Genomic DNA, 15892 nt, shown 5'->3' with positions numbered 1-15892 from the left:
CATTTGGTTCATTCAACGAACGAAACGAACAAACTGACTCGGTAAAAGATTTGTTCATTTTGATGAACGAGTTCGAACAGAAGAGTCACGAACGTGCATCGCAGTACTGCAGTCTGAAATCGTTTAAAGCCCTTTGAACAGTTTTGCAGTTTGCACTGAAACTGTCGTTTGGACCTTGAACCATTTGGTTCCCATTGAAGTCCATTATATGGAGAAAAATCCTGGAATGTTTTCATCAAAAACCTTAATTTCTTTTCGACTGAAGAAAGAAAGACATGGACATCTTGGATGACATGGGGGTGAGTAAATTATCAGCAAAAGTTTTTTAAAAAGTGAACTACTCCTATAATCTTTCTGTACTCAGACTGGAGGCGCCCGAAAGAAGCGGTTAATAAAAGCTGCATTAAAGTTGGCTGTTTGTGCGCCCACCCTGTCATCCAAGTGTTGAATGGCCAGCTGTGCAGCGGCACCCGATGCCCCGCCCACAACCCCTCCCACAGCCCCTCCCACTACCATTCCTGCCGGCCCTTCCACAGAGCCCACGATCATCCCCATGGCTGCTCCAGCAACAAACCCCAGCCCTAGTCCCACAGCCAGTGTAGTCCTGAGCCGGCTATTCTGCAGTTCGGCCATGTCCCTGATTTCTGCCCCGACACTTGCATTGTAGTTGTCCATCTGCCAGCGCAGCTCATCCCCCCGAAACTGCTCCTCCAGGTCCCGGCACGTCCTCTTGATCTCAGAGTTTCTCTTCTTGCGTAGCTTTCTCTCCTCGGTTCTGATGCTGTCCTCTGCCCTCTTGTAAGATCGGTTAATGTAATATTGTCCACCCATTGCCTGCAGCATCCGCTCGATCTTATGCAGGAGCTCCCTGTTCCCGCCGTGGCTCCTCCAGTTCTTACTGAAGACGTGATAGCGGCCGTTGCACTGCTCCACAAGCTCCCGCAGGTGCCAGTCGGTTCGCGTGACCTTGTCGTTAAGCTCTCCGCCTCTCAGATGCCCATCGTAAACCAAGAGGACCATCGTGTAATTCAGAACATTCTCCCCAAATTTATTGGTAACCAGCTTGGGCGTCTTCATGTCATTAGGGGAGATCTTCTCCAGGTCGAACGCGATGAGTACGGCGTGAGGTCCGGGAGACGACAAACACATTGATCTTCTCAGCTCTTTCCTCATTTTGGACTTGGACAGGTCTTTGTTGTACATGTTCGGTCCGTTGATTACCGCAACCCGTCTTCCTACAAACTCTCCCACATTTTTCTGGCTGGATGTAATGTTATAAACATCCCCGGAGAACTTCTCCCTTCCCAAAATGAAGTTGGTGAGAAGGAACTGGGATGTACCACTGCTCCCGATAACCAATATCCTTAGTTCCACATCACCAAACCCTAGGAGAAAAAAAAGTGATTTGAATGAACACAGGGAATTGAAAATGAAAATGGTGGCATAATTAATTCACCCTCACATTTTCTCAAACCCATTAGCTGTATTTCCCGCAGTGGAACTCAAAAACACCATGTCAAGATGGACGCAAACACCATAAAATAATGTCCATATGAGTCAGGCTAATGACAGAATTTATATATTTTAAATAGGGTTGTGCAAAAGTTACTTGCGATTAATCGCATCCAAAATAAAAGTCTGTGTTTACATAGTATATTTGTGTGTGCTGTATATAATTATTTTGTATATATAAATACACACACATGCATGTATATGTTTAAGAAAATGTGTTATTCCTATATAAAATATTTTTATTTATATAATATAGATTATGTATTTATATATATATATATATATACAGAATTTAAGCGCAAATAATTCTTAAATATATACATGCATGCATAGGTATTTATATATACAAAATAATTATATACAGCACACTCAAATATATTATGTAAAACAGACTTTTATTTTGGATGCGATTAATCGCAATTAACTTTTGCACAGCCCTAATTTTAAACTATTCCTTTAATATCAAAAAATACCTTATATTATTTAACAGTGATATGCCAACAAGTTGAATATTTTACATTAATCATTTTTCAAATATATGTTTCTGTTTTGTTATACATGTATATTTTGTAATAATATAACACTAGTTGTGAATTAGACTTATTGATAAAATAAGAAAAAAATAATATGCAGTGCATGTGTTCAATGTAATTACAGTCAGAAATACCCTGGTGAAAAAAGTAAACATTAAAAGCAGAACTTATTACAGAAATAATATACTTTAAATGAAAGTATAAAGAATTAATCATTCAATGTTTTCAGATTAATAATGAATCACATCTTATTTACAATTAAATTAAAAGTATTATACATGTATAAGCAATGCAGTTAGGGTTAGGGTTTGTAATTTTATTATTCTATAATTTCATAATTACTTCATTGTCTTTAAAACATGGTTAAAGTTGTACTAAATGTATTGACAATGGTAAACTAAAATATACTTTCATGTGATTTCTATTGAAAATCTTTATGTTTATGTATTATACATAAATATTAAGTTGCAAATTAGTGCATTTAAAATATCAACTTCACATGCAATATCAAACAACACACTACAGTTAGAATTATAATCAAGTACGTTTCATGTATGATAACACATCGAAATAAGTGCACTTTTCTAAAGCATGCCAAAATGATTTTAAATTTGACATTTTTACACATATCACTTTTAAAAAGTGTACTTAATTGCATTAAGAAACAGACATGAATGTACACACTCTTTAAATAATATTTCATAATCTGCAAGTACAGTACTGTTATATTTACAGTTAAGCACACAATGCATGTTGTGAAGTAATTTCAAACTCACCTGGTCTTTTAGGCATGTTTCCAGAGGCTGCTTTGGTTTATTGTTTTTGATGTTTTTGTTGTTCTTGATGCAAAGAGCTTCTTTCTTAGTTTTTAAAAATAATATTAGTCCGATGCCACTTTACATTAGGTTTCTCATCTCTGTTGATTATGGACAAGCTCTACATGGATGGAATAAGGCCTGGAGACATGGGGAATTGAATTCACTCATGCACTCACCCAAAACCCCCACCCCACACAAACACATGACTTCGATTTTGACTGCATGAGTTGCATCATATGGCATAGGAATCACAGTTTTGACTGACAGAAAATACATTTGTTTAAATGGGATTCATGCTGGTTATAGTTTTTGTGTATCTAATATTTATGTGTTGTATGAAATGCATGTATCTTATAATCTTAAACACTAACTGTCCTGTCCTTTTTTCAACTGATGACAGTATACCAAAAAAAAATGTATAGCCTAAATTAGGTTAACAAACACAACTAATCAGCTATAGGGCACAAGACAAGTTGATTGGTCACGTGTTTGGTTTAATAGTTGATATAAATTATTCACACCAACACTATACAAAACTAAAGTTTTTTTTTTTTGTTTGGTTGTATAGCCTACTAGGGGTTGTATATGGTTTGTGGTCCTCTCTGTGGTTTTTAATTGCCTGTCCCTTTAAAAATCATGATATTGGGTGATGTCTGGCACTAAGGGTTCATGTTCCTTTATATTTTATGTGACCCACTACTATCAATGTGTATTGATCAAAATATCCTCTACAACTGAACATAACGGTCCATTTCTAAGAGATGACTGTACAGCTTATTACATCATTCTTAAAAGTACAATAGATGTAAAAGTGGATTTAAAGACATGGAAAAAATAAGTAAATAAATAAATGGAATAACAAACAAACAAATAAATAAATAAGACATTGTGGGTGAATAAAAATCTTCACCCACAATGTCTTATTAAAGTCCCCTGAAGAAAAATCTTCACCCACAATGTCTTATTAAAGTCCCCTGTAGTCAATAATTGTATCCCTTAAAATTCATCTTTGATCACCAAAATTACATATTTAAATTAATTTTTTTCCCCCCCTTTCTACACCGTTGACTCATTTAGTATACACGTTTCTATGAATAGGGGAGAGCGGGGCACAACGTAACACTTTTTGACTTTGTTAATTTGTGTAAATCTACTTAGGGTTTAGAGAATGTTTTTCCCCCACATTAATTTCCCACATGTCTAGTACATTCAACATTCATATCAAAGATATTTAAAAAAAATCGATTCACACATTAAGGAAAAAGAAGAAAAAAGAAAAGAATACATATAAAGAGGTATACGTGTATAATCAAATTAAAGAAGTGGAATTTAATTCTTTGTAGATGTCCATAGTTCTGGTTGATTTGCGGTTTAATAGTCCTTGCAATGTATGTTTCAAAGTAAATCTTCATGTCAGCCTTAACATGGTAGATGTTGGGTATCCTTTCAGACCCTTTACATTTGTGTATAAAACTTACAAAGTAGGCTAGTATAATGAGATTTAACATAAAACCGTGACTCTTGTCAATATCTTTTTTTGTCATAAGAAAAAAAAATAACATATCTAATTAATTTTATCTAGTTAATTTTAATTGCACATAACATATTAAATAAGTATTCCACATCAAGCCAAAAGAATTTAACACTTAGGCCTATATTCAAAGAAAAGATGCAAAATAGTTTCAGAAATTAACAAGGTCATTTCTATATCTTTTTAGGAACTGGTTTGGTGGATACATTTTATGTATAATTTTATTTCATTTTTATTTCAATCCAAAAGTAGTTATTTCGAGGTGTTGCAGGGCAATGAATCAGGCATCTGAAAAATGTATTATTACTTTTACTATCTTTAATATCCACGCCGTAACACAAAACCACATCTCTGCACAAAACAAACAAAGCCTGAAGTTGAACTTTGTGACGCAGCGTGTGTTGCAGGGAAATAACGCCGTGTAGGAAACATGACAGAAGTAAGCGCAGCACACATCATGGAAGCGTTTGACTAGTACCTATTTTTTACTCTATGATTTTTTACAGTCTATGACTAGTACAGTATGTCGCGAGCTTTCCTCAGACAACATCAGGCTCTGCAGTGTTTGGGAACAGGGCTCGGTTGTTCTGTACTGTTGAGATCTATCGCTAGTACTCACGGGCTGCCTCCTCACGCAGATGAAGCGTCACTTTATGTCCATGTGAGTGTCTAAATCTGACTGTCAAAGCCACTCACTGGCAAAACGTAAAGAAGTGAAATATAGCCTATTATATCTGTCTGTATTTCTCCTTTTCTACAGTGGCCATACTGCCTGAAAAGATGCTCTTACTGCAACTTCAACAAGTATATTCATCGGGGTCAAAATGCAGTGATGACAGAATGTCTGCAAAAAGAGACAAAAACCTTACTACAACTCAGCCAAGTGTCCCGGTCAGTACAGACATCCATCTACCTCTAGAAAAAAAGTACAGATAAGCATACTTATAAAAGGAGAACTTGTTACGGAAAAGAATGTGCTTTTTAAGGAATATACATGTTATTTGCAAAATCATGGCTTTGGGGGGTTAATAAAGATCTTCTGAAGTGAAGCAAACCAAAGCGAACCATTTGTTTAAGAAAAATATCCATATTTAAAACTTTATCAACTAAAATATTTAGCTTCCAACATGTGAAAGAGAGGATTTAGGTTAATACTCGCTACTTACTTGAATTCTCTGACATCCAGCTCTCAAGCCCCGTTCACACCGCCAGCGACAAAGCGACAAAGCGACAAGATCCCATTCATTTCAATGGAGCGCTGGCGACTATGAGGCGCCGGACTGGACAAAAGCGAAGCGAACTGCGCTAGAGAGAACGAGCGTTTCAGTGCGCGCGAGAAAGGCCGAGTGTTTTGCGCGCGAGAGAGACCGAGCGTTTCAGTGCGCGCGAGAGAGACCGAGCGTTTCAGTGCGCGAGAGAGGCCGAGCATTTCAGCGCGCGAGAGAAAGAACCGCGTGTGTGCGGGCATTAGTACGTAGCCTAATTAATTGTACATTATATAATTACTAGGCATGGAAGTTCGATTTATGGACAACAATAATCAGTACAAACGTCTTTTTAAACTATTAACATAAATAATTCGAGCAGATAAACTTTCATAAGGAGGATTAAATAAGATTGAATTTATAGCCAGTAAGATTTCATAACTAATCACTGAACCATAACCAGATTTTTCGTTTCTTGGGCGTCAAATAAAATAACAATGACTTTGAATTGTATTCACCAAAATCGGGATGTTGTCTGCTATGTGCAAGTGTTTCCATGAGAGCACCAAATGGATAGGATAATGGCATCTGTGAGAAAGATGGTTAAATCTGCAAAGACTGCCTTTAAAGAGAATGCAGGAAAATATCTAACTGCCCTGACTTGTAGGCCTATAGCTACAGGAAATGTTAGTGTTGTTTTTTTTTTTCGTTGTTTTTTTTTTTTTTTTTGTCAAAGATGTTATAATCTTTAACAAAACGTTTAACATTATTTGACAAGCACGAATACACAAATACATGGACACAAAAGACACCGATGCACAGAAACACTACACCAGTTAATTTTAATTGGATTTTTAATTAAATATTCGTTAAAATTTCTATTTTATGAAATTGTTGTGTTGTTGCTATATCACACTAAAGACAACCGTGTCAATTTACTGTTAAAAAAATAAATACAGAATTACATCATCAAAGTATGGTAAAGTCAGCTAAAAAAAGCCACGTTTTCTATTACCAATAAGCCATGCATGACATCTAATGATAGGCTATTATTATAAACTAACGTTATAGTTCGAGTGTTGTAATTATATGATGCACGTTAGCACTGCTGCAGTTCATTTTACAATTTCCCCTGCATTACATTGACTATTAGGGACAAGAAAATTGATTATTTGTCAAATTCGAATGACGTTTTTATAATTTGTGACAGTATGAGCGAGTTTAATTTGTTCATTGATCGATCGTTGATCTAGTAAATGATTTAATCCACTGAACACAGCTGTGGAGATATAAAAACAACATCTCCCAACATCATATGGTTTCTTTTTAGCCTTAAAAGTCATTTATTCCCAGTCAAATTAAAATTATGTATCACTTGTGATGGTCTTTTGTATAGATATGGCCAGACGTGCAATCTACCAATAACACAAGAGCGACAGCACTACGAACGCCCACAAGCGACATCACAGTACAGAGCCTAGCGACACACAGCGACAAAGTCGCTGGCGGTGTGAACGGGGCTTCAGTGCGCGTTCTTCGGATGTCTGCACTCAGAAAACCATATATCATGATGATGAAGAATTGCAATGTCACGAGAGTGACTGCGATAGAGATTATAATCAAAACCAAACATGTTTTAGTTTTTGGCAGGGTATCCCAAGCACAAGCTGTTAAAAGCCCCGCCCTCTACTGCATTTAAAGATACATGCATACTTCCTCTCAAAAACTGGGCATTTACAACATGGTAAAAAAAAAAAAAAAATGATATGTAGGGTATTTTTAGCTGAAACTTCACAGATACATTCTAGGGACACCTGAGACTTATATTACATCTTGTAAAAAAGGGGCATACTAGGTCCCCTTTTATTTGTGGGTGAACTATCCCTTTAATTTGTGCTGTACTGTTCCAAAGGATCAGCTCAGTGTTTTTTGGAGGAGGAACACCTAGCTTAGCTCAGCCCTCCACAATCGCTGCTGTCTTGGAGGCTGTTTCCAAAAACGTCCATCTCTCAGATGATGCAGAGGTCACCCTTGAAGTGAATCCGACACCTGCGGGAAAAGCTAGTCTGAAGGACTTCATGTTAGCAGGAGTTAACCGGTTTTCTGTTGGTATTCAGGTACGCTGCTTTCACACAGGCCACCATCTGTCCGACGTTATGTAGCTTACTCACACTTGAGCTGTTTTCCACAGTCACTGAATGATGATCACCTGAGGACACTAGGGAGGGATCACAACTCCCAGCATGCTCTCCGGACAGTGTCAGAGGCCAGGACGCTCTGCCCGGGACGTGTGTCTGTAGATATCATGTTTGCTCTTCCGGGTCAAAGCGTAAAGTCATGGGAGAGTGAGCTGGAGAAATTGCTGCCGGTTTGTGACGATCATGTTTCACTGTATCAGCTGACTTTGGAAAGGGGGACACAGCTTTTTAAACAGGTTGAAACCGGGGAACTAAACGTGCCTGGTGACGATGTCACTGCTGATATGTACACTGTAAAAAATTTCTTGTCAAATTAACAGTAACTTACTGGCAACAATTATCCAGTACTTGCTGTATTTCATTTAACAGTAAAATTACCGTAACACTAACTACAGTACTGTTAAGCATACTGCAAATTAAATAACATTATTTTACTGTAATTTCTTACCATATTAAAGTACAGAATTACACTGTTAATTTTTAATAATACTGTATAGTATGAAATGTTATTGTATTTATTTTATAGTGCTACTGTGTAACCTGTAGAAAATCAGTAGAAATATTATTTTAACTGTTAATGGGAAATAGAAAAAAGAACAATTGAAGCTTTAACTGCACAAGGTTTATTGTGTATTTTCAAACACATTAGTACATTTACATAATATACATTTAAATACATTAATACAATTAAATACATTAATAATAAAAATGTAATATAATACAATAAAAATCATGCATGACAATCATGAACAATTATGCATAAATACATGCAAGAATTATCATGAACAGGTAAAATAGAAAAGATTAAAGGGGTGCTATCTGATCAATCTATTAGAAAGATAGTTCATAACAACTCATCCACCCACTCCCTGCTGGGGTAAAACAGCTTAAACTAGTCTAAGATTGTCTATTGGTTTGAGATAGACTGTCTAACTGGTCAGTTGCTGATTTTAAAGGGTTTTTGGCTGCTTTCTATCTAAGGGACCAGATTTGCAGGGCTGGGAGACACATATAAACTTATAAACTATAAAAGCTTTGACGAGTAAACCACCAATCCAGATGAGTATAACAAAATGACAAGTTATCCAGTGTCCTTTAAAAAAAATAAATAAATAAACACAAAACAACCTCATCATGCACATGTGCCATGAAAAACTTGCATTACGGATATCAATAATTCTTTATATGCAGACTTATGTTCTAACTTTTGCAATAGGAAGTTTTCTATCCAAGCTTTTATGCAATTAAACCTTAAACTGTACTGTAACGTTTATTTTCACACAACAATTCTAAACAACTTGCAGATAGACAAAATTCACAGATGGATAAAAATCCGTTTAAAATGTTCTCAGTGGTTCAGTACTGGACCAAGGTATAGTAGTAGTAGTTAGATAAATAGAATAATTAAATTAGATTAGATTTACAATTCATCGGTCGTCAAGATGGATAGGGGTCTTCTTAACATGCACAGCTCACACCTGTGAAAAAGGAGAACAGACAAGACAGTTAAAATATAGTACGTTTTTGTTGTTGTTTTGGCTAAACAGCAAAAACAGACAAAATGATGTCTAAAGTGTAATTCACTTAATACTAAAATCTTGTTTGGACTGTTGTTTAAAATCAATTCATTTACGATCACGTGAAAACGTAGGCTAAATCTTGCTTGTGTGATACTAAGTTACATGACTTAAAAAAAGATTGACAAGGCATCGTTCCCTTCAAATGAGTACATGTCAGTTTACACATAGTAAAAAAAAAAAAAAAATGATATTATAGCCGACAATACTGTAGTATATGCAGTGAATGGTTCCTACCGGAACACCCCCAGGCAGTTTGTGTAGTTGGTATGACCCGGGGTTTTTTTGTTGTTGTTGATTCTAAGTTCGCTACGCTAGTAAAGTGTTCAACACCAGGCTAACTCCCTCGTGTATGTGTCGTTAATGATAACCAAAGATTAACAAAGACCACAACAAATACTGTAAATGTCACACATACACCTTGGGCGCTTTCCGCGGTCCAACTTTATCACTGAGGTAACGTTATAATGGCAGAACGCCAGGTCAGGATTTACACGAAAATAAGCGTGAAAAAATCAATAAGAGGAATCGGCACTTTAATTTTATAACAATAAATCCGAATCCTAACCTTGGATGTCCGATTTCAGGATACATTTATCGATTATCAATTCCTAACCCCTGTAAGTCATAAAATAATGAACGTGCAGGCGCTTCCACCGACTTAACGTGGTAAATAACAAAATGATTAGACCATTTTGACCGTATAAGAGGTTACATATGAAATATATGTTAATAAAATCACATTTAATCAAGTAAGGCTATCAACATAAAAGAAATCCGCGTCTGACTTATACAGACGTTATCGAACATTCCGCGGCCACTTCTTTCTAACGGTAATCTGTTAACTCATATGGTTTGCATAAAAATATGAATTACTAACCAGATGTATGGCGAAAACGTTGCCGACCGACAGCGACGCGATGCACGGCCTGCGTGTTCTTACAGAGGGAAGGGAACTGAAGAGTTCTTCATAAAATGGCAGCTTGTTGTGGTTATTTTTCGCGGTCATTTCGTACTAATGTATTTGAATTTACAGTAACATCCCAAATGGCTACATTGAAGAGTAGCCTATCATATACATATTATATTAAAATGTCGAATATATTAAATTGAATATAGAAATCGTGGTCAGCTATTCTAAATAACTTTAAAGTTATTATTAGCTAGAATCCGTTTGCATACACATTATAAGAATTATTACTTACCAGATGAAGAAGTTGCAGGTCGGCAGAAAAGACAGCAGCACCACTGACACGACAGAGAAACTCTTCCAAAGTCAAATATGCTCTCATGCACACCCCACTGACATAAATTATGTCATAAATTATGACTGTTAATGGTCAACCAGTGCTACATTTTTATTTTAAATGTAAGAATAACATTAGTAGGCTAGCAATTTTACCCGTGGAACTGTGTGTGGTGTTTTTCGCGGTCAATTGCACTGCTGTATTTAGATTAACAGTAACTGATAATTTCCCAGAATGCATTACAATTCTACAGTAACATACTGTCAACTGTGTGCACAGTACATAACTGTTGAAAAAACAATTTAATACTGTGAAAAAAACTAAATCTACTGTAACTTACTGTACATAGATTATACAGTAAGAAACTGTTGAGAAAAACAGTATAATCCTGTGAAAACAACAGAAATCATTTACAGTGTACGAATCAGCACGCAGAGTCTTAAAGAAGGCTGGGTTTCAACAGTATGAGGTGTCCAACTTTGCCAAAAATGTAAGTTATAATTCCTTAAGTTCTTAAACCTATATACGGTATAAAAAGTATCAAAATAAGAAGTAGCACTAGCAACACTAAAGTCATGTGTTTGATTCTCAGGCATGCACTGTAATATGCTAATTATTTGAAATGTTTTCTTGGTTTATTGATTATGTACTCGTTGTAGAACGCTGTCAGTGAACACAATGTCGGGTACTGGAGGGGACATCAGTACATCGGTGTAGGCCCAGGTACATTCATGCAAGATTTTTTTTTTTTAAAGAAATGAATACCTTTATTTAGCAGGGAAGCACAAAATTGATCAAAAGTGAATTTCTAAGGAAAAAAATATCTAGTTCTATTGGCTTTTTAAAAATCTATCGGCTTTTTCAGAAATAAGCTTGCGCAATTTATAAATGATAGCAAACAGGAGACGACAGGAAAACACCGATCATTTTGATATGATGATTTGATGCTCAGAAAACACAAATTATTATTATCAATGTTAAAAACAGTTTTTGCTGCTTGCCATTCAAACATTTGTGGGAAAGATAAAAAAAGAGAGAAATGAATACTTTTATTCACCAAGAATGCATTGGATTGATTAAAAGTGACAGTGTATATGTTTAGATTTCTATGCAAATAAATGCGGTTCATTGAACTTTCTATTAAAAAAAGTATCACCATTTCCACATTAATGTTAACCAGCACACCTATTTTCAACATCGATAACAATAATACATGTATCTTGAGCACAAATCATCACAATAGAATTATTTCTTAAGGATCATGTGACACTGAAGACTGGAGTAATGATGCTGAAAACTCGGCTTTGATCACAGGAATAAATTACATTTTAAATTCTGATTGTTTAAAAATTACTGAATCTGTACAGATTTTTATATAGATTTTTTACTGAATTTTCGATTAATCAAATAAATGCAACCTTAGTGAGCAGAAGACTATATATATATATATATATATATATATATATATATATATATATGAAGAGTTCAGATGCAAAAGCCTCTAAATGCCATTTGAAATTTTCTTCTTTAATGATGATTTTTATCAAACTTGTATATTTAAGTTCAGTAATTTCACTTAAATAACAATTAGGTAATTATCATTGCCATTTAAGTGAAATCACTGAACTTAAATATACAAGCTTGATAAAAATGATCATTCTAGAAGAAAATTTCAAATGGTATTTTTTGCATCTGAACTCTTCATATATTACCATCCTCAAACTTTTGAATGTTAGTTTATAGACTGATCTTACAAAGACACACAGTAAGATTTCTCGTGATCTGTCAGGGGCTCATGGGCGCTTTGTGCCGCGTGCAGTGGGAGGAGTTCAGAGGGAAGCACGAACACAGACTTTAGAGCCAGATGTTTGGATACGAGAGGTTCAGCGTCACGGTCACGGGACGCGCCGTCAGATACAACTTGACCACCGTGGCCTGTAAGTGTATCTGACATGTAGTCCACACACAACGAGCTGTGTAAGCAATCTGTTGCTCAGTTATTTATTCAGATCATAATTGTATCTGCAGGCTGGAGGAGGTTTTGGTCATGGGTCTGCGTATGAATGAAGGAATCACCCGGCAGGTAAAATCAATGGACCCCGCTTCTTAACACAACATAGTGCAGGTCACATTTCGAACCAATTATGTTTTGCTTTTTTTTTTAAAAAAGGCATTATGTTAATATGCAACTAATGCTTTTTCTTATATGAACTGGCCAATGCATTTGACCTTTTTTTCTTATGAAATGGTGTAGCACTGGGAGTTATTCAGCCCAGAAGCTGACCTCCAACACATTTTTGGGATGTCAGAAAACGTTCAGGAATTGCAAGCAGGCGGGCTTCTAATGCTTGATGACAGGTAATGCTTATGACTTTATTTTACTTTTAAAGTAACCCAAGTGCAATTCACTTACATTTTAATTAGGGATGGGCAACGATTAATCGCGATTAATCGCATCCAAAATAAAAGTTTGTGTTTACATAATATGTGTGTGCAGTGTGTATAATTAATTTAAATACCCACACATGCATGTATATATTTATGAAAAATGTGTTATTAATATATCAAATATTTATATTTATATATAATATTAATTGTGAATAAATATATATAAAATATATACATGCACATATTTCTTAAATATATACATGCATGTGTGGGTATTTATATATACAAATTAATTATACACATTACACACACATATATTATATAAACACAAACTTTTATTTTGGATGCGATTAATCGTTGCCCATCCCTAATTTTAATTCCCCCCTGATGCTCACCTTTATGTTTTAGGGGTTTGCGCTGTTCCTGGGAAGGATTAGCGTTACTAGACAGCATCTTACCCACAATGCTGCTTGAATTAGAGACGTTTTTCCAAAGTAGGGTTTCTGCACATCAGCAGGAACACAGACTTTCACAGAGACGGATGACCGTTTATATCGGAGAAACATGACACAGAGATAATGCGTAATAAGGTAAACATGAAACAAATGCATCCATGATTGAAGTTGTTTACGTATGTGTCAATAACGTGACGTGTTTTTACCCTTATCTATTAATTTATTCACAAATAGAACATTAAAAAAGCATTGCATATATGACTTGAATGCACCTCTTCAATGTGAACATGCTTTTAATCTCTGAATTAGAATTCAGTGTAATTTGTTAAGGGAGTTCGGGGTGCATAAAGTAAAAAGTCAGGTTGATGTGTTTCTGCATCTGTTTCATCACCAATATAAAGAAAAACAAAGTTTTCAATGTTGCCTGTGTGTCTATACGTATTATTTTATCTATACACTTTTTTATATATGCTTTAACCCTCTGGGGTTGTTCGGCCCAAATGGACCCGAAGAATTTAAATAAATTTTTTTTAAAAATCACAGCTTCCTCGGAATGGTCCGAAATTTGGTGACTTTGTTGATATTTGGTATTTGAAGACCCCAAAAAATTGGGGACAGGATGTGAATAGTCTAAGTGGTTGTAAAAAAAAATAGTCACACTTGGGGTGTTCGGGTCCAAATGGACCCACATGGAAAATGAATGGGAAATTGGCAAAAATGTGAAAATACTGAGTTTTTTTGTGCGTACAATCTACAAATCAGCCACGATCTTGAAAAAAAGCACACCACAGTGAAGGGGTGAATCTATAAAACATCAAGAGTGCAAAACAGACACAGCCAGACAAAACACTTTTATACACAAACACACCAAAAAAATTCAGATGCTCAGTTTGTCCACCAGATGGCATCCATCTCATTTCAAAAATTGCTTTTATGAGGCCTAGGCTTGACTCTAAAATGAAATACAGCTTTAAAAAAATTTTAAAAATATATATATATTTTTTTATATTTTTTCTATTATGTTCAATGGAGGGAAATGTTGTCATAATTATTGCATTAATACTAATTATAGTTTTTTTTTATTTTTGAAATTTTCTCAAAACACCAAAAATGAAAAGAAAAAATATTATAAAAAACGAGTAAAAAAAAATCATGATTTTTGTTTTTTTAAATATGAATCCCTTTCCCACCCGAACACCCCGAGTGTGACTCTGAAACGAACAACCCCAGAGGGTTAAGACAAACCTTGTGCAAATTCAAAAGTCAACACCATTACTGAGTATTTCTCCTTACAAATGCAGTGAACCAAAGACAGTCTCAAAAATGCAGTTTGAAAACACCCTTAATTTCTACTCAACTCGTAACCAATCCCGTCAACGTGCGGGCAGGGCTTTTCCAGTGGGTGAGAGGTAGTACACATCCATGAACCAAGATCTAGAGAAAATAATAAAAAAAAAAAAAAAACACTCTACCTGTCACACATGCATGTGGTTGTCTGCTATTTTTACTTAAAATATAATTCAGAAATCTTTGAAACGATTAACACAATGATCTTGGATGATTTTTTGATCTATGAAATCTGAAGTGATTCTTTGGTGGTTTTTGATTCGACGTGCAGAAATGATTTATTGGATCTGCCATTTAAAGTTACTCCTCTTCAAGCCACCCACATGATTGCTCAGTCAGAGAAGGTCACGGAAGAATCATGAATTGTTCCTGTTGCTCCCTTTAGCCTATTTCATAATATATATTGCATCAATTTAGTTGAGACATTATCGTGTCAAAAAGCTGTTGTTATGATCCCTATAAATGTCTAGGATTCAAGGGACACAAAACATAAGAGATGGACAACCGATGAAGTATTTATTTACACACAAGCAATGACAGAACCCCCTTAGAACTAAGTCCGCTGTCCGTGGTGCTGATCGAGCGCCTTCTGAATATACAAATAATTATGCAAATATGAATGCGCTAAAACGTCAATGCGTCTTTGTCTTTAGGCTACTATTGATCGAGTTTTGTCATTTCTCTGTAGGCATATTAATCACTGCATTCATAAATATTCAAAGTCTAACGGGATTCAATGTCTTTCTGCATTATGTTGTGTAATTATGCACAGCGTGATTGTATTGTCAGGGATTCACACATTCTTACTAATGCGAGAGGATTTAACGCCAGCACAGCGACTATGACTAAGCCGCACTGCAGACGATGGGAAGTAAGGCTTCAACGCCCACAACTTTCTTCGTTCATCCATAAATGGACATATTGTGTGAGGTTTGTTCTAAAAGTAGACGCTGCTGCCAAAGTGAGGTGAGCTGGGGTACACCTTATAAATATGTACAGTATTATGACTCATGAATATCACTGAAGTGGCGTTACATTCTCTTGTTTGTCATACGGTTTGCTTTTTAACTTTTTAGCGGAT

General features: G+C 35.6%; 2 protein-coding genes across 3 annotated transcripts; one reads left to right on the top strand and one right to left on the bottom strand.

Annotated features, from left to right (window-relative positions):
- Nucleotides 1–327: 327 nt before the first annotated feature.
- Nucleotides 328–2837, bottom strand: LOC120473180 (GTPase IMAP family member 7). The gene is made up of 2 exons (XM_039662883.2): nt 2822–2837; nt 328–1385 (listed from the first exon to the last, which is right to left on the bottom strand). Exons 1-2 carry the CDS (start codon nt 2835–2837, stop codon nt 361–363), a joined length of 1041 nt encoding a protein of 346 aa, XP_039518817.2. The 3' UTR covers nt 328–360.
- Nucleotides 2838–4804: 1967 nt separating this feature from the next.
- rsad1 (radical S-adenosyl methionine domain containing 1) lies at nt 4805–13886 on the top strand. 2 transcript variants are annotated; one of them, XM_039662876.2, is made up of 10 exons: nt 4805–5055; nt 5155–5285; nt 7512–7716; nt 7791–8087; nt 11043–11111; nt 11281–11344; nt 12411–12558; nt 12650–12704; nt 12876–12979; nt 13418–13886. In XM_039662876.2, exons 1-10 carry the CDS (start codon nt 4918–4920, stop codon nt 13575–13577), a joined length of 1371 nt encoding a protein of 456 aa, XP_039518810.2. In that variant the 5' UTR covers nt 4805–4917; the 3' UTR covers nt 13578–13886. The 2 variants fall into 2 exon arrangements, with proteins under 2 accessions (XP_039518810.2, XP_088984361.1); XM_089128235.1 differs by lacking the exon at nt 11043–11111 and having other exon boundaries at nt 7791–7967.
- Nucleotides 13887–15892: the final 2006 nt, after the last annotated feature.

The sequence above is a fragment of the Pimephales promelas genome, chromosome 3, assembly GCF_988280905.1.
Source record: "Pimephales promelas chromosome 3, fPimPro1.hap1.1, whole genome shotgun sequence".
NCBI classification, from domain to species: Eukaryota; Metazoa; Chordata; class Actinopteri; order Cypriniformes; family Leuciscidae; genus Pimephales; species Pimephales promelas.
Note: the sequence above shows the minus strand (reverse complement) of the source record. Positions and strands in the feature narration are given on the sequence as shown.

Coding starts and splice junctions, on each gene's coding strand:
- rsad1 (XM_039662876.2), top strand. CDS start 4,918: ATGTCGCGAGCTTTCCTCAGACAACATCAGGCTCTGCAGTGTTTGGGA. Junction 7,717..7,790: donor GGTTTTCTGTTGGTATTCAG/GTACGCTGCTTT, acceptor TGTTTTCCACAG/TCACTGAATGATGATCACCT. Junction 12,980..13,417: donor CTTCTAATGCTTGATGACAG/GTAATGCTTATG, acceptor TTTATGTTTTAG/GGGTTTGCGCTGTTCCTGGG.